General features: G+C 43.6%; 2 protein-coding genes across 2 annotated transcripts in view; both read right to left on the bottom strand.

Annotated features, from left to right (window-relative positions):
- The window catches only part of STK24 (serine/threonine kinase 24), a 49,305-nt gene extending 39,831 nt beyond the window's left edge, over positions 1 to 9,474 (bottom strand). Inside the window, exon 1 of the mRNA XM_044428756.1 lies at positions 9,188 to 9,474. Coding sequence (XP_044284691.1) covers positions 9,188 to 9,232 — 45 coding nt within the window. The 5' untranslated portion in view covers positions 9,233 to 9,474. The remainder of the gene's footprint in view (positions 1 to 9,187) is intronic.
- Positions 9,475 to 15,358: 5,884 nt separating this feature from the next.
- The window catches only part of SLC15A1 (solute carrier family 15 member 1), a 51,043-nt gene continuing 46,853 nt past the window's right edge, over positions 15,359 to 19,548 (bottom strand). The window contains exons 20-22 of the mRNA XM_044428953.1: positions 19,381 to 19,527; positions 18,605 to 18,712; positions 15,359 to 15,559 (exon numbers count right to left, since the gene is read on the bottom strand). Of these exons, the coding sequence (XP_044284888.1) occupies positions 15,359 to 15,559; positions 18,605 to 18,712; positions 19,381 to 19,527 (456 nt within the window). The remainder of the gene's footprint in view (positions 15,560 to 18,604; positions 18,713 to 19,380; positions 19,528 to 19,548) is intronic.

Here is a 19,548-nt window from a genome sequence, read left to right as displayed (position 1 = left end):
AGGCCCAACACATGAGAAAGGTCACACTCTGGACCTGGTCTTTTCAATGGGACAGGGGGAGGGGGATTCTGATGTGGAGGGACTGACATCTATCCCTTTGTCATGGTTGGACCACTACCTGGTTAAGTTTAGGCTGTCGCCTCCTTTCCCCCTTTGCAAGGGTGGGGGATCAGTTAGAATGATCCGCCCTTGGAGTCTGATGGATCCCGATGGCTTCCAAAGGGCTTAGGGGGAATATCCGCCCGATATGGTTGGCGCTCCTGTTGATGCCCAAGTTGCCTTATGCAATAGGGAAATGGCTTGGGCTATTGACTCGAACACACTAAGGCCCTCTCCCTACCCGATGAGCCCATCCAGCACCATGGTATAATGCAGGTGAAGGAAGTCCCATGACGAGTCCAATTGAACACATTTAAGAGCTCATTATCGAGCCTGCTTAGTGGCAATGAGGCAAGCAAAGTGTGGGTACTTTGCCTCCCTTACTGCTTCCTCACAGTGCTGTCCAGCTGAGCTTTTTTGAGTGGTCCAGGGTCTCCTACAATCTGGTTCTCCAGAAAAGACCCCAGAGCCCTCAACAGCTCTGTGCAACAAATTTGCTTTGCACTTTGCGGAAAAAATCACTCAGACCTGCCTGGAGCTTGACTCTGCCATGTGTGCAGGGCAATCATCGGATGTATCTAGTGCACAGTCTAATGGTCCATTATTGGATGAGTTTCAATTACTCAGACCTGAGGATGTGGACAAGGTGCTTGGCTCTGTCCAATTCACCACATACCTTCTTGACCCTTGCCCATCCTGGTTGATTGGGAGATCTGAAGGGGTTCGGCCCTGGGTCCAGGAGGCTGTCAATGCCTCATTAAGAGAGGGAGTGGTCCCTGCCCCATTAAGGGAGGCAGTAGTGAGACCACTCCTTAAAAGGCCAGGCCTGGATTCAAGGGTACTGGGTAACTACTGGCCCATTGTTAATCTCCTCTTTTTGGGCAAGGTGTTGGAGCAGGTGGTGACCAGGCAGCTGCAGGCACTCTTGGAGGATACAAATTATCCAGACACATTTCAATCAGGCTTTAGGCCTGGGTATGGGACAGAGATGGCCTTGGTTGCCCTGTACAATGACCTGTGCAGGGAGAGGGACAGGGGGAGTGTGACCCCGTTGGTTCTCCTTGACCTCTCAGTGGCTTTCAATGCTATTGACCATGGGTCTTCAAACTACGGCCCAGGGGCCGAATCCGGCCTGCCATGCCCACTTGGGCCTGCCACGCACATGCCCGGTGCTGCCCGCCTCACCCTGCACACGCGGGGAGGCAGCGGTTTGCTCATTCAGAGAAAGCGATCTCCAAGCAAGCCAGTCGCTGCCTTGTGTGCCCGCCTCGCGGGGCATGCCCACCCCCGCCTTGCCTCACCGCGCCGCGTGCCCACGCCTCCCCTCCCCTTGCCTCACGCGCCGCCCCTACCCCGACCGGCCCGCGCGCACCTCCGGCACCACCTTTCGGGGCTGCGCCCAGCACCAGCACCTTTCAACTGGCCCCCTGGTGAAAAAGTTTGAGGACCCCTGCTATTGACCATGGTGTCCTTCTGGGGGACTGCTGCTCTGCCCCATGGTGGTCGCGTCACGGGTACTACAGGGCTCAGTGCGATCCCCATGCTTTTGAACATCTATATGAAGCTGCTGGGAGAAGTCATCTGGAGGTCTGGGCTGAGGACTCAGCAATAGGCAATAGGCTGATGGCACTCAGCTCTACCTCTCTTCTACATCTACTGAAGCGGGGCCTGAGCTCAATAATGGACTGGATGAGGGACAATAAACTGAGTCTCAATCCTGACAACATGGAGGTGCTGCTAGTAGGGGGTCATCTGACAGGTCGGAGGGGCAGTGCCCTGTCCTTGAAGGGGTGGCGTTCCCTCTAAGGGACAGGGTCCACAGTCTGGGGGTGCTCCTGAGTTTGTTCCTGGAATATCAGGTGAGCTCAGTGTCCCAGGGTGTTTTCCTCCAGCCATGCAGGATATACCAGCTTCATCCCTGCCCGGACAGACAGAGCCTGAAAACAGTCATCCATGCACTGGTAACATCCAAAATAGATTACTTCAATGTGTTCTACAGGGGCTGTCCTTGAAGACAGTCCAGCAATTACAATGGGTACAGAATAGGGTTGTTCAGTTGGTGATGGGAGCCCCTTGCGTGACGCACATAACGCCTACACTGAAAGATCTTCATTGGTTACCGATTGTGGCCTGAGCCCAATTCAAGGTGCTTGTGTTGACATATAAAGCCCTAAATTGCTTAGGCCCCAGCTATCTTAGGGAGTGCCTGTACCCGTGTGTGCCTACCCAGCCTTAGAAAGCTATGCAGAGGGCCTCCTGCGTGAGCCATCCCTCAAAGAGGTGAGAGGGATGGCTGCTAGGAAGGCCTTTTCTGCAGCTGCTCCCCATATTTGGAATGCTCTCCCCAAGGAGATTCGCCTGGCGCCTTCCATACTTTCTTTTCGGCGCCAGGCAAACTAAAGGCCGTAAGACCTTTGTTTTGTATTTTCTTGTTTTTTTATTTTTAATGTGTTATTTTTATTGTCTTTTTATCTTGTAATTGTGAGCCACCCAGAGGTGCTGTGGCACTATTCAGCAGCATACAAATCTTTTACATGAATGAATGAATGGTCTATGGATCTTTTCGTGTACAGACTGAGGTTTATCATATTGTTCTTTCCCTGGAAGAGAAAACCTGTAATAGCAGCAGTTTAAAAGAGACCCAGCTTGGGAATATTTGAATGAAGTTCTTCTACTTATGGGTAAAACATGCATGCATGCAAAACTCTGATTTAAATCTAGTCTTACTGTCTAGTTATTTAAATTGTGATTTAAATCAATTTGGGTGCAAGGGGTACTGTGTTCAGGGGTTCTGCTCCTACTTGGAGAAGCTTTGTAGAATCCTGTTCAAATCCATGGATTCTCCTGCATGAAGTTCCTCAGGGTCTGTTCTGTCCTCCATGCTATTTAACATTTACATGAAACCACTAAATGGGGTCATCCAGAGTTTTGGAGTGCTGTGCCATCAATATAGCTTTATTTCACCTTTTCATCATCAGCAGGTGAGGTTGTGAAACTGGTATCTGGCTGTGCCAATGGTCTGGATGAGGACTAGCAAAATGAAGCTGTAGTGTCCTGGACCTGCAGATCATATCCTACAGGTTCCTATACCAGGTATCATGATTTTTCTCCCTCTCCTGCAGACAGTCAGTTGTCTGTTGATGCATTCTGCCTATGCACAGGAAATTTCTCAATTCCCACTAGCTTCTCTGAGGCATGTACTTCTTCAGAAAGATACAAGACATCAGATTTCACGTGCCATGGATTAACTCTTGGGTTGTTTAGCCCTCATACTACCCAGCACGCTGAATTTGAATGTCACCGTTACAACCTACGAATAAGACAATCACAGGTTGCCCAAAAGCAGAAATAAGAAGCATACTGGAGGCAGCATCTTGCTCCCATCCCTATCTGGCAAAGCATGGGTTAGTTTCCCATGCTCAATAGGATTCCTGCTTATGGGTGTTCACTCCATAATTACTAACACATAAGGCAAACAAAAAAATCCATCCTGATAAATTAAAATATACTGAAAGATCCTCCCATTGCTATCTATAAATATTTCACAATTGCTTAATCCTTTATATCACAATTAATTGAAAAGTTTTCCCTTGACTGTCCAACCAGAAGAAAAATCTAAATGTGAGGAAAACAACCAGAAGCAAAGAACATCAAAGAGGAGTAGGGTTGGGACTGCTTACTGCTACATATCATTCCTTCTAAAATGCCATCCCCAAGTTGACTGCCCCACTTAACAAGGAAGACTGGCTATAGACTGGGTCTTGCATGGGATCATCAACTAGAGATGGAAAAATAGCTCCAAGAAAGGCCCAGTTGCTCCTCTCCAAGTAATGTGAACCCAGTCATATATACAGGCACATCCAGAAGCACCACAAGGAGCTTTTGCAAGGAATGGAAAATCTGTCCACATCTCCCCCACAGCCTCTCAGCAACACAGGAGTATGAATTCAAAAATCAGATCCAGGTTTTAGTATGGGGCAATAAAAACTTTCTGTTGGCTATAAAATACTTAGCTAATAATATATCTACAGATAAAAACCATAATAAAATGCCAACTTACACAATTTCTTTGGGCAGGCAACATTTCTATTATGAGGAACAATAAAGTTCTCTATTCCAGTTTTACAGGAGAACAATATGAAATCAGAAAGGCATGTAAGTTACTGAAGGAACAATTAAAGGCAAGGAGGATATACTCTTTTATTGTGTGTATTTTATTTGAAATTTCAACTAACCTGGTCCCCTGTGGTGAACAAGAAATGCCTCCAGGCAACCAGTTAGGGAAGCTTTCCAAAAATTGGAATTGCATTTTTTTTCCATTTATGACCCCAGATAATTAACACAGGCAAGACAGGCTGGGAGAAAAAAATATGTAGACAAGTAACTTTCTTGGAGTTACAAGGCTGCGGGTTTCAGTTCTTAAATTATGCTACCAGCCTTTGAGTAACACCAAGGACTAATGAAATAAATTACTATTAGACTGAGCTAACATAATAAACAGAATGAACAGAACTTGAAAAATACTAAAAACTATGACATAAAGAGATTGTTTTGTAACCTGATTGAAATAGGATAAGAAAATCCATGCAGTAAAAGGATTCAGAAGGGTCCCCTTTTTGAGAAATGGGTATGAAGAATTTAGGACAAGCTATATATTGTAAAATGTACACACTTGGTTAGGTTTTACAAGGGTATGGAAAATGTTGATTAGAATAAGACTTAATACAATAAGAATGGAACAGAGTTCTGTTGAACTGAAATAGATATAATCAGAATGTTCTAACAGAAATATTGCTATTTTAATATCAGTGAATTTGTTTGTCATTCAAGACAGGCTGTTTAAATTAAGGTAAACTGAGTTTGAATTATATTCTGGATAGTTGATACTTTTTTGGATCCCATTTTATGATGATATACTAGAATATACTGACATATGGAACAAACATTCTACCATTCATGAGCTCAAAACATGTAAAAGTTTTTTTTTTAATCAGTAAACTGAGGCTGTGTGTAAACTTACAGGTCCTACTTATGCTTTTTCATACTTGGTTTTCAGAATTTTTCTCCGATCCCATCAGTATAATTCTTACTTTTGTCAACAACTTCACTAACATTTCAAAAGGAGTAACTATATTTTGCTGAAAGGTCTGTAGTCTTTTACAGTTGATCACACAATGTTGATGATCCAAAAGGCATTCAAAGGGGTGCCCTTGAGCAGTTCCCATAGGCTGGTCATGAATAATTGCTTGTTACCCTGTGGCCCCTGGGGCATTTTCTATACTGGATACTTCTAAAACAGATGCTGTCTGCCCTTGCAATCCACAGTATATAAGATAGCTAGGCAAGAACAAGCAGTAGTATCTAAGCATAATCTCTGTGAATGCAGCACAAATGTGTAACACCCTCCCTCTCCATCCTTCCCAAAAATCCCTTGTGTGCCTTGAAAACTGAGAACTGATTGGTTCCTATTAGCTACATTTAGTCCTTTTGCTTAAGGTCTCTACATTTCAGGTGGTCTTATTTGTACTTCTATCCAAACAAGGCTATATGGCACATATGCATATTAACTATACACATGTGCACTAACAAATTCCCTTTAGACACTGTTCCTCAACTGTGGGATGTAGCATCAATTCTTATATACATGCAGGCAAACCACAGCCTTCTGGAATCTTTTATGGCTTTTGCACAGATGCCCAAGCTGCCACTACCTTCCTCCCTGCCACCAAATTTAAGCCCACCACTTCAGCTGCAGAGAGGCAGAGAATCACAGAGCCAATGGTGGCAGCTAAGCGCTGCATGTGACAGAGAGATAGGAAGGAAGAGAAGGTAGCAGCAGCACCATCACATCATGCATAGCTGACACAGAGGGAAAACCACCAGAGGAGGTGGCAGATGGCACAAAGTGAGATGCAGCTACCACACTTGAAGAGAAGCATGAATGAAACTAGCAACTGCCCCTCTACCTCAGACTTCCAGATATGGATGAGTGTCCTGGACCTGCAGATCATATCCTACAGGTTCCTATACCAGGTATCATGATTTTTTCCCTCTCCTGCAGACAGTCAGTTGTCTGTTGATGCATTCTGCCTATGCACAGGAAATTTCTCAATTCCCACTTGCTTCTCTGAGGCATGTACTTCTTCAGAAACAAAGTCACTTAAAACAGAAAAAAGTGTAGCACTCAAACAATGAATCCTAGAGTTTATTACAAGTTCATTCTCTGTCTGTTCTTTAGTACAGTCTGGTTTAGCAGCTTGATGTTCACAATTATACTTATTCCATTCTGCTTTGGTTCTGGAAAGTCTGGAAATCCAAGGAAATAGGTTTGTACAAACAACCTCAATATGATCTACAACATAGTCTCACTATTTTGCCCTTCCCACCATGTTTGTACCTTAAGTGCACTACCCCAAAAAGGAGGCACACTTTTTCTCCCCTTCCATTTTGTGTCTTTATTTGGCAGGTCTTAGACAGAAATTACACCTCACCTCTCCCTTGTCCTGCTTTCTAGATTCACAAAGCACAATCCATTCATATGGACTAGAATAAAACTGGACTAGATAGAACAACTGTTAGGTGGATCCAAAACTGACTACATCAAAGAGTGCTCATCAGTGGCACATTCTTGAACTGAAGAAAGGTAACTAATGGGGTGCTGCAGGGTTTAGTCCTAGGCCCATTGCTCTTTAACATCTTTATTAATTAGACGAGGAAGTACAAGGAATGATAATCAAATATGCAGACAATACAAAACCAGGTGGAATAGTAAACACCCTTGAAGACAGAATGAAGAACCAGGGCAATCTTGCTAAGCTTGAAAACTGGGCTGAAAACAAAAGAGAGAGAGAGAGAGAGAGAGAGAGAGAGAGAGAGAGAGAGAGAGAGAGAGAGAGAGAGAGATTGATTGATTTAATAGGGACAAATGCCAAGTCCTCCACCTAGGAAAAAACAAGCAAATGCCTCAATACAAAATGGGGAATACTTGACTTAACAATACTGCAAATGAGAAGGATCTTGGAATAGTTGTAGATCACAAGCTGAATATGAGTCAAGCTGTGATGTGGCTGCAAAAAGGGCAAATGCTATTTCAGGCAGCATTAATAGAAGTATCACTTCCAAGTCCTGTGAAGTCCTAGCTCCCCTTTACTCAGCACCAGCAAGGCCTTATCTGAAGTACTGTGTCCAGTTCTGGGCACCACAAGTTAAGAAAGATGCAGACAAGCTGGAAAGGGTTCAGAGGAAGGCAGCAAGAATGATTCAGGGACCAGGGGAAAAAAAGCCCTATGAGGAGGGATGGAAAGAACTGGACACATTCAGCCTTGAGAAGATAAGACTGAGGGGAAATATCATACTGCTCTATAAGTACCTGAAAGGCTGTCACAAAGAGGAAGGAAAAGTCCAGGAAAAACTTCCTGTCAGAGCAATATAGAAACATACAGAGCGAGTCTGAAGGGGTCTCCCAGGCCATTTAGTCTGACCCTCAGCTCCAGCTGGCTCTGCTCATGACAATGGAACTAGTTGCTTAGAGAGGTCATGGACTCTCCAACACTGGAAACATTCAAGAAGAAACTAGACAGTCATCTGAGTGGGATGGTGTGAACTCCTGACTTGCAACATCAGGGGATTGGACCCGATGGCCTTCTTGGCCCCTTTCAACTCTGCTATTCTATGATATCTGTAGCAACCTATGAAGGATCAAGAAGTACAGAAGTAACTCAGTCACTCAACTCTGGTGAAAAGAAAGTTCTTTCTCCTATGCAAAAGATCTGATGGATCACAGGTCATCTTCCCACCACTTATTTGGCCACAACACGATCAGTCTTCCCTGTGCATGAAGCAGGTTGGAACATTGACACCAACAGCTTGCAAAGTGCTGCAGTCCACAGGAGCCAACCTTCCAAACCCATCAAAATGTCGTGCTCTTGAATTTGAGAAACTGGATTCCGTATGTCCTAGAACACAAGGTAAAAGTGCAGACTTACAACTATACTGAAGTTTCTAACTACAACCAACTTCTCTATTAGACATCCAGTTTTCAAGTTGTGTTTACATTTACAGAAGAAATGACAAGTAAGTCTTAAAAGATAACTGAATTATTCCACCCCATGAAAAAGTCATGGGTGCCTAGAACTTATATTAAAGCATAGAAACATAGCAAGTCAGAAGGGGCCTCCCAGGCCATCTAGTCAAACTAAGGTCCTTTATTAAATACCAGAAGGAATTAATGAAATAGCTAAAATTTACTTGTTCACTCCAAAGATTACTGCAAAGATGACATCACAATGTTATCATACCTGGATTTTGCTTTTTTTTAAAAAAAAAGAGGGAGGAGGAGGACAGGCGGAGAGAACATCTAAGGCTACAAATCTCTGAATCTGTCTGTCATTGTTGGGGGACATGAATGCACACAAATATGTGCGTAACCAGATAGAAATTACCACTTTGCATTAGAATCATTTTATTTTTCCCATGCAGCACCCCACTCTTATCCAGATGGGCAGCACAGGACAACCTGAAGGTCAACTATTCTTCCTACCTCTAGTGGATCAAAAAACAAGAATCCTTTAAGGGCCACAGGAGCTATATAATTAAATCATTAATCTTATCTTGCAGCCCCAAGAAAAGAATCCATATAAATAATAAATGGAAGAGATAAGAGAGAGATTGCCCTTAAATTTGAAAAGAAGGCAGTTTGAGTAATACCTTGAACAGAGTAAGCCAAAATGCCAATGTTCCCTCCTTCATGGCCAGAGGCACAACCTCGGGAGTTTTTACTCCATCACACCCAGATACCCCCTTGCTTCCCCCATCACTTAAGACGGCCCACTGACCCCAGTCACCCCGAAATCCCCCTCCCTCCCTTACTGCTTTCCACCTTCCCAACGAGGACAACCCCCAAAAAGAAAAGCAACCGCTGCCTGTCACTAAACCAACCCAACTGCGGGTTTGGGGCGCGGGGAGGGCTGTGGGCAACACACCCCAGAACCCAGCGTGGTAGTCCAGCGCGTATCCTCTCATTTGCGGCTGCAGGAGCAGCTCCAAGACCAAGCCGCGACGCGAGGGGGGCAGAGGGCTGCTTTCTCACCTGCATCCCCGGCAGGCCGGGCTGCTGCACTGGGGAGTGAGCCATGATGACGGAAGCTGCAGAAGCAGCGCGCTGCTGCTGCTGCGGCGGCTGCTGCTACGCCGCCGCCGGGCCGCTCCGCCTTTCTTCCCCTCTTCAGGCAGTTCCGAAGAGCCAGGGATTCACCTCAGCACCATCACCGCCGCCACCCCCACGCCCTTCTCGCTCTCCCCAAGACCACCCGAGCTACCAACGGACTACGGAAGGAACGTGCGAACGAAGCCTTGCGTGCGCACGCAGAACAGCCGGGTGGGAGGAGAAGGCGGAGCCGGCTCTTTCTCCGGCCTCCGTGGTGAACGGGGCAGGAGAGGCGGAGCCACGCTGTTCACGCGGCCGACCGGCCCTATCAGCCTCTTCCGCTTCCCCACGGCGTCTTGACACTAGGATCCTCTCTCTTCCGCTGCCCCCATTTTTTGTAACTAGCGCCGAGCCGCCTGCGGAAGAGTTCTGTGGGACGGGCAGGCGAGCTCGATTCCCCGCGAGTGCAGATAAAAGCGTGCTCTACATGGCAGCGGTCCCGCTTGGATTGTTTAAATGTGATATTCACGGTCCGACTTCGCATGGCTCCTCCCGGGCATTCGGGGGAGGGCGGGGCGACGCGTAGCTGACTGGGCAGCTGCCCCAGTCCTGGACGGAACTGGTGGAGGAGGAAAGGGGCGCCGCTGTTTGCCTTTCCCCTCCCCCCTATCCTTTTGCCCGCATTCCTCTCAACCTTTTCTGGGTAAAATTATTGCTAGGCTCTGCCTCTTTTGCGAGGTTCGGTGAAGGAAGCCAGTGCAAGAATTCCCAGTCATTAACCTTGAGGTTCAGTTCCTCAGAGCGCTGGCATCAAATGGGTGTGTGTTTTCTCTGGGAAAGAAAGAAAACATTGATGCAAGCAGGACTGTTTTGGAACCTTTGTAAGCGAATGTTTCCAAGTGCTACAAGCTTTCCAGTCTTCATAGACTCCGTAGCAAAAAATATGTGTCCCATTTCCCCGCAGCCCCAGCACCGGGTAGTCCATTCAAACATTTTGGGTTTCAAACGCTTCGACACAGTTCAGGAATGAATGGACATGGCTCAAAATGTATAGTACCGGGGAATGAATGAATGAATGAGTCAACCTCCATCTCCCCTCCTCCAACACATTTATAAACAGGTGGTGCCTTATTTATGCGACCTTCATATCTATTTCTGCACTCAAAGAATTAGGGGAATTGTAGTTTTGGGAGACGCAAGACTCTGCAAGGCAACTCATCGAACTACAGTTCCCAGCATTCCCGAAGAGACAAGGTTAGTTAGAGAAGTGTACCCTAATAGATTGTGTCCACAAAGCAGTAAACCGAGATTCAGTCCGTGAAACACTCTTTTACATGGGTCCTCCTGTCCTTCCATGATATAGGGAAGAGTAGGCATTCTAGGAAAGTTAGAACGCTGGAATAGAGAAGAAGAAATTCAAGACGCTGGAGATATTTAGGAGTAAGCTAACCATTGCACGGCAGAGGTAACCGTCTGCCGGATTTGTTTGTTAATGAAAAGCAGCTGTATTTTGTCTGCTGGCAAGGAGAAAAGCTCTGGTTGGGTGACCCCCCAATACACTGGGATTCCGTTTTTCAGATGTGGATTATGGATCATTGTATATCAGTATTTACAACGACCTGTAGAAATATATAGAGAGTTTATACCAGGAACTATTTGGTGGTTGAAATATATCCTTCTGTTTCCTGAAATTCCCCAGATAACGTTCTGCAGTGCTTGCGCAGCAATAGGAAGTATGTTAGAAGCAGGAGCCCTTTTCCCTCAGCAGCTTATTAATTATGTGCAAGGCATTTGCCTGGCCAGCAGATGCATCAGCCATTTTATTTGCGCAGGTGGAGTTCAAAATTATTGTCCGTGCACTCGTCTGAAATGATTTTATTCAGCAGAAGTTGCACCCCCTTATTCTGCTGATTGTGGTATTTAGTTGTTAAAGGGATCACAGAGAAATTGAGGATCAGATAAATTAGCATTTAACAGGAAAGAAAAAAAGGTTAGGATTTTGCAGCATTAAAGAGAGTTCTTATTAGAAGGTAGTGCAGGGATGAAAGGACAATCCTGCTGCTTTGTACCCTCCCTCTCTTGGATTTATAAGAGCAATGCTGTACAATGACGCTTACTCCCAAGTACGTAGAATAGAATTACAGTGTTACTGCACTGTGCTTATGTAGGTTGCATGCAAGCACAAAAAGATTCCCCACATCTTTTAAACTAAATGTTTAAATTTCATTTATAAAGATGAATCCTAGTTAAATGGCTAAATCATACTGCTATATTCTTGATTTTCACATTTAATTAGCCACTAAAGAATTTGTGCATATGGTAAAGAGATATAGTTATTAAACCTTTGTTAGCAGTGGACATGCAAGTGGAATCATATCCTCTCAGCATACTGGGACATACTGAAGGGCAAGCCTACCCTTAGATGTGATGTAGTATTGAGTTGTGTTGCTAATGGTGAAGATTGAACTGTCAGCCCTGTTGAGAGTATAAAATTTCTTCCATTTTCGATCAGCAGACCATTATACAATAAACCTTTACTTCAGCTTTGCAAATAAGAACACAAGAGATACTGGCACACAGCTTTCTTTGTTGGCACTTATGAGAAAAGATGTTTTGGCTGGTGGTCTAATTCCACTACAGCCAACCAGTCAAGTGGCCATTTACAGCCTCTTTTTGTAAATAAGAAAGTAAACTGCAGCCACTGTTTTGTATGTTTCATGCTTGTTTTAAAGTTCTGCCTCCTTGAAAGGCAGGTACAAGATAGGAAAAGGAAAGACAGATCAAAAGAGAAAGAATTGCAATCAACCAAAATAATCAAAACACAACCTAACCATGGGGAAATCTATATGCGTTTTTTTATCACAGTACTCTCATATGGAGTATACTCAAATCTGTTGTGTTGATACTATTTCTCCCTCAATATTCTATATCCCAAATTATTATGCTTTTTCCTTGTACTTGTGGTTTCCATGAATTCTGAATGCAAGTGCCTTCCCAGCTAGCAGTACTGTAAATCTGACTGGTAAGAGTGGCTTTAAAACTGTCAAACCTGTTTTGGCTATTTTTCCCACCTCTCCCTGCTCACTCATCTTCTCTCATTACCTGCTCTTTACTTGCATTTTGTTTAATGGGATTTGCAGGTAGGAAAAAAAACAACTGATAACCAAAAATGGCACCAATGGCAACCAAAAATAGCACCATTACTTTGCTCTCTTCCTTCCCACCAGCTCTAGTTGTTTTCCTCCTCCATGACATTTTTTCAGTTATATGCACATATACAGAACTATGCAACTGTGAAACACCATGCACTTTATCTTAAACCTTCATTGCACGGAAAGTGCTCAAGAAGTCGAGGAACTAAAAGGAAAGGAAAGCAGCAGCATGTACTCCTAGTGCCCTCTGCAATTTCAGCACTATCCTGAGGATTGTCATGAGCTTCTGCTACAAACATGTGTGACCTTCTGAACTTCTACTTCTGCAATTAGAATAGTATGCCTTTGTGTGTAGCACCCAATTATATTCTAAACATGGTAGATACTGTGCTGTTCAGTAATGTGTGCTCCTGAGCACTGATTGCATTAAAATAAAAATGCCAGCACAGTGGCGCCTTATATTTGAAGGTTGCTGTACAGGAGACCCCCTTCTCAATAGAACTCCATGTATCTGCACAGATTGCAAGAAAAAGCTGGACTTGTTCATAACAATGCTTAAGTTGTAATTGAATTCCTTCTGGGATTGATCCATTATCAGCAGTTTCTGTTTAACCTAGCAAGTGTCACACCCACAACTGAAAGCTTATACAATTAAAATAATTGGTGTTGCTTGAACTGGTTGCAAAGGACCAATTACACAAAAGGCACCATTGTTTAGGCCAAGAAAGGAGTTACATGTATACCATCTTCATTGTCTCCATGAGGAAGGCTGCTAAGATCTAGAATTTCTAAATTCTATAGTAAGTGGGAGTAATAGAGACTGGTAATTTTAGACTCTGAATTCTGATCTTATACCAAGGCATTTAGATGGCAGTATATGACTTCATTTCCTTCCAACTATGACAATCCACACATTTGGAGGACCTTCCTGTCACATTTGAGGACCTTCCTGTTCATTCTACTGAATGCTGTGTGGGCACTGGATTCCTGCCCTGATAGCACCATGCTGTAGTAGGCTTGGCTGTATCTCAAGAGCATTGCTACGAAGGCCTAGATCAATATTTGCCAGTTCCTACACATACAACTTCACAAGGTGTTCCATGATTCTGTAATCTTAAAAATGTAGCCTATAGCTGGATAAGGCCCATAAAGTTCCTCCTTGCTGACTGGGTTTTTTCTTTGTATCTGGTCCAATACTAGCAGTTTTTAGAAGCAAATTCTAAATATATAATTGAAATAAAAACTGAGAGAAATCCTGAAAATATTTTCTAGCATCCAAATTCTAAACACAATGAACTGTAATCAATACTGTCCAGTGCCTTCACTGGTTCCATTGTGTTTGCAGGACTAAATTTGTCACTCCAGACCTCCAGTGCAAAGGCTTGCCTTGGAAATATTGCATATTTTTGTTTAGAGGATCAGCAATTTCACATTCGAGTTATTTGAGAACGCCTGAGAGGAACACTATCTAGATTCAGTCATTTATTCTTTTTTAATTTGCCAAAGGCACTTCCTTTCTTGTCACTTGTTTGTTCAGTTCCTCAAACTCCCTTCCTGTGCAACAGTCCAATTGGTTCTCTGGTCAGTTTGCCATTTCTGGCATTTTTAACAAACTATTGTTGCTGTTGATATGCTGCTCCACAAAGCCTTTTGTATCCCTTATTTTCTACTTGCAATCCCTTTGTTCATGTTTGTGTTCCATTTTTGTGCTCTTCATTTGGGCATGACTTCCGGTTTCTGGAAGAAAAATTTTCAGTAAGAGCTTCCTGAACACCACACGTTAACCATGGTGATGTGCTCTGGTGCTAAATTTCATGGCCTGTTGTAAAGTTGTAACTGAGCATCTGCTGTTGGGGTTTTAGGCAACCTCCAAGCATTTTGGTGAGCTTTATCTTCTTAATTCCCTATTTAATCTCCTTTTATGCTACTAATTGTGACTGCTGCATCTTATTTTCATTTTCCCAGCATTGCCCAGCAGGTATCTGAAGAGAACCTCACTCTGCTACCCCTCAAAATAGAGGTGGGAAACCAAGATCTCCAGATCATGTTGGACTCTGACCCCTGTTAGTTCTAGCCTGTACAGTCAATAGCCAAATGATGGCAGTTGCAGTCCCAAAACATGTGATAGGGCACAAGTTGTCCACTGTTGCTACATTCCATCAGTTGCAAATCTCTGCCAAAAAAAAAAAAAAAATCACTTCCATTTTAGATGTTAAAAAGATACGCCTATATAAGCAATATGGTAGTGTTTCTCAAAGTGGGAGTTAAGAATACTCTATTCTTAGCCTGGACACTGATGACATAGAAAGATCAGCTCTCTTATCCCTCTATGAAAATAAATTCATACTAGGTTGTGTTGTTTCTGCAATCCCCGTTTTATTTCATTTGCCTTTGCTTCTTCACAATGCAATCCCTCTTGTTCTTCTCCACAGTGGCAACCTAGCAGTGGCTTTGGCAGAAAATGAAAGAAGTGGTGTCTAGTGCAATACCAGTCATAAACATTTAGTTGGCTCAGAAATGTATTTTCAGGAAACTACATATAATACAGTCATTATTTGTATGATAGAATCTTTTAAAACTCCAGGAAGCCTCCCCCCTCCCACCTGGGCCTATACATTGCATGAGACACAAATGGCTAGATCTGTTTTTTCTACTTTCACAAAGTTAGCTTTGTATAAAAATAATACTTTGAATATATTTTCATTGGGGTTTTGTGCAATCAGTTTCAGATTCGCCCCGCTCCCTTTAAGTGCAAATGCTGTTGAGAAAGAACACAAGTTTCCTCATGTAGTCACACAAAACAGGTTTCTTAACTGTCCTGATCTCAGGAGTGCGTGAGCATCTTGTTACCCATCTGTCCCTTTCCAGTGGCAAAAGAGCTCGTCCAGTGGCAAAAGAGTGTCACTTATGGGTCTCAAACTGGGTGGCAGATTAGAATTCTCATTCAACCTTGAATATGCATTCACATCCGCGTCTGTGCAACAGGCCCAGTTCCATTAGTCATCTGTTCCTTTTCTATCTTCATTTCATCCTCTTCCTTTTCCTTCTTGGAAATTTCAGCTTCAACTTCAACCGGGTCAACATAGGTGTAAAAATAAGCCATGACAGCAAAAATAATTGTAACTGCAGCAAGCAAAGCTGCAAACAAAACATATTCTGCCCACTGTAAAAAGAGGGATTGGGAAGAGAATATATAGATTTAGTTACAGATATAAAAAAGGAATTGTGCACATAAAACTATAGTAAATGAGTTAGCATTTCTGCATTAGCTTGAAGAACTTCAGAGGCAATTATTTTTGTGCTTCAGACATTACCACAGAGTTGCAATGACCTTGGGAATCCACACTGTATGTGCCACAAACTGGCCAGCTAGATATTCATGTGAAGTAGCATTACTGTAGTTGGACAAATTTAGTGATGCTTTGGAAAATCCTTAGGTTGAAGGGGTGGCTGCAGGCAATGGGTAAGTGCACAATGACAATGGATTGAGTCAATTCTTCAGGGTGTGATAGGCATTTAACATAGAAGTTCTGATATCTGGAATCCTGTTGAAACTTTCACTTGGTTTGCTTCATAATTGAGGGGGTTACAAGCTAGTGCATTGTAATAAATAAATATTTTGAAAATTTATAAGTCAATGTTTCCTGTTAACCACCTTATCCTGTAGCTGAGTTGTATTCCGAAACTCATATCCCAACTAACACCATTCAGGATTACTAGATTTTGTGAATACTGCCCACATGCTTTTGTACAAAAGTTTAAAAATTCCAGATGTGGAGAGTAGTTACATTCCCTAGTAATTCATCTGTCAGTACAGGGGAATGGCACTGATCTATTCTTTGCAATTATCTGGACTACAGACTTCAGACCACACACTGTAAACAAATACACACATACTTATGCAAATCTAAATGTTATTAATTGGCCTATGCACGTTTGCATATAGGCATTCCTTTGCAAATCTCAGGACTAGCACCATCAACCTACTCCCCCTTCTTCATATGTTTAATGAGGAAAGTCTCTGAGGAAAGTCTAAATGAGATTCACCTTTAGTGAAGAACATTCAGGAAACAACACTACCCCACAAGTGTCATTTTGAAGAGACTTGAGAATTTAGGCTGCAGTTCCATATACACCAAGAAAGCTATGGCAAATCTAGATAGCATACTAAAAAGTAGAGACATCACCCTGCCAACAAAAGTGCATATAGTCAAGGCTATGGTTTTCCCAGTTGCAATGTATGGCTGTGAAAGCTGGACCATAAGGAAGGCTAAGCACCGAAGAATTGTGGTGCTGGAGGAGACTCCTGCGAGTCCCTTGGACTGCAAGGAGATCAAACCAGTCAGTCTTAGAGGAGATCAACTCTTACTGCTCTTTAGAAAGCCAGATACTGAAGATGAAACTCAAATACTTTGGCCACCTAATGAGAAGGAAAGACTCACTGGAGAAGACTCTGATGCTGGAAACAATTGATGGCAAAAGAAGAGGAGGACGGCAGAGAATGAGGTGGCTAGATGGAGTCACTGAAGCAGTCAGCGTGAGCATAAGTGGACTCCAGGGGATGGGGAGGACAGGAAGGCCATGGAGTCGCGATGGGTCGGACACAACTTTGCTACTAATGACAACAAATTAGTACCTTAATGGGACATACTTTGGAGTAGTGGAATACAGCATTGAGCTGTACTGATGAGGGGAAACTGCAGGTCCAAGGCACCTTTGGATCTGTCCTGAAGTCTTCCCTCCCCAGCTCTGGCCCCAGCTCCCATGCAAATTCTATATATACCCTGTTTCCCCAAAAATAAGACCTAACTGGAAAATAAGCTCTAGCCTGATTTTTCAGGATGCTCGTAATGTAAGCCCTACCCCCAAAATAAGCCTCAGTTAAGATCGTCAGCCAGATGGACACATTTAGTACATCAGTTGCAACACAATTTGGGGTTTGGAGAGTTATGACGATGTTCCAGTAGATGGCATGACTATATTTGAATAAATGTAGATTGATGTACATGAAAAAATAAGACATCACCTGAAAATAAGCCCCAGTTCATTTTTTGGAGCAAAAATTAATATAAGACCCAGTCTTATTTTTGGGGAAACATGGTATCTGGCGGGGTAGAGAGTTTCAGGAGGATAACAGCTGGAACAGTGAATGAAACTCTCACTTCTCCCAGAATATTCCCTTCTGCAAAGCAATTAAACCCAGCAGGGGAAATGTAATTTTTTAAAAGTGTATTTGTTGGGTAGTTGATGGGTAAGGAATGGGAGAATGAAAGTGGTGAAGAAAATGAGATAGATGTGTGAGTGTGGGTGGATGGGTGTGAATGGATATATGTCTGTTTTAACAACATGGGAGGACGTGGTGATGCAGCAGCTTAATGACTCTGAAACTGTCGATCAGAAATGGTTGGCATTCCAGCGGTTCGAGCCCAGCCTCACAGGACAGAGTGAGTTCTCATCATCTGCCCCCAGCTCCTGCCCACCTAGCAGTTCGAAAGCACAGGGTATCTCTGTGAGTCGATAAATAGGGACCACCGCTCCTCTGGGGGAAACCTGCAGGGTTAGTTTGCGATGAGAGCAAGCACTAGGGCTGGATCTGCCTGGACACACTTGGTGGAGGATCAGCAGAGAAAAGCCCCAGATGAACTGACTTCAACGAGAACGTTGCTAGTGCTAAGCTAGTTAGCCCCACATGGTGCACCAGCGCAACAGCAGACTTGCAACAGGAGGCACCAGAACATCTATTGTGTGCAATGCACTGTAAACTCCCTGGCAATGCATGTCATACACTAAATAAAATAAATGTGGGTGAATGGATGGGGAGGGTGTTGTTAAAGAGGGTTCATGTGTATGCGTAAGAGAGTGTGTTGGCTTTGGCCCCACCTAGCACCAGCATAAGCACATGGTCCTCCAGCATGTATTAACCCCCAGGGGATGAGGGAAAAATGCTCTTCACCGGGCCTCTATTCACCCCACAGCACCTATGCCAAAGATTCCAAGGTAACTGCGGAACTATGGCTGCAATGCTATGTTGGTTTCTTGCCACACATCACAGCAACTTCTTCCCCATTCTTAAAAGGCTACAGCTCTGATACACTAAACACAGCTGCAGGCTGGAACCATTCCCTCCCATACTTTACTGTTTACCAATGCATCCAGCTAGAGAACTTGTAGCACCAAAAGACTTCTTAAAGCCTGTATGTTGATTTACCTGTTCTTCAAGTTTTGAAGCTCCAGCTATAATCAGGACAATGATATTGCCAACAGCCACAGTCAATAACCAGCCAGCTTGCAACACAGATTTCATGTTGGAAGGTGCCTGCAAAAAGAAGGCATTTAGTTGCTCTGCATGTTGTTTTGAAAGACACCTTCAGTTATTTGGGTTTTGATCCATAATAGACTTTCCAAATGTCACATCATCTATTTAGTAGTTTCTATCAGGGTTGTTAAAAAACATAGCAGCTTCTGGTGTGGGGCAGATATTTTCATTGAGCCAATGGAGGGGAGAGGGGTATCTCTTTCCCCACTACCACCCTCGTTGTAGCCACAGTGAAATCCCCCTGCCACTGTTATTAGCTCTGGGAAGGAATCTCCTTGAAGGGATTCATTGGTGTTAACCTCCCCTCTCCATGCACTGAAGTCCCAATGAAAATTCCCACACTCACATACCGGCACACACATCTGAGCCAGCTACTAAATGAACAACCTTAATACAATTGGTAAAGAGATGTAAGGCCCTGTCTAGTCAGACAATCCTAATAGTTGAGGAATTTCTAGTTGTATTTCATAATTGATGGCAGGTTAAAAAAAACATGCTCTGGAATACAACTTTTGAATCAGTCCCCAAAGCAACAAAATTTGCACATCAAGTAGCTTTACTTTCGTATGCCCAAGCTAGATGAATTTCTATGTGGTAAGCACTTTATGCAAATATCAGTGAAAAGAGAACTGTACTGTGGTAACCAAGACTGCTATAAAGTAATTTACCTGTGAGTATGAAAATGAGAGCCCAGTGACTGAGAAGACAACTTCAGCACAAGTAATAATGAAGTACTGGGGGATTTGCCAAGCCATATTGACTGTGTTGGGTTGAATATCTTCTACATATTTGACCGTTAGCCCCGTGCTGTTACACTGTAATATTAGCCAAAATAA

Source organism: Varanus komodoensis, unplaced genomic scaffold (assembly GCF_004798865.1).
Source record: "Varanus komodoensis strain SLA01 unplaced genomic scaffold, ASM479886v1 scaffold2, whole genome shotgun sequence".
In the NCBI taxonomy this organism is placed as follows: domain Eukaryota; kingdom Metazoa; phylum Chordata; class Lepidosauria; order Squamata; family Varanidae; genus Varanus; species Varanus komodoensis.
Note: the sequence above shows the minus strand (reverse complement) of the source record. Positions and strands in the feature narration are given on the sequence as shown.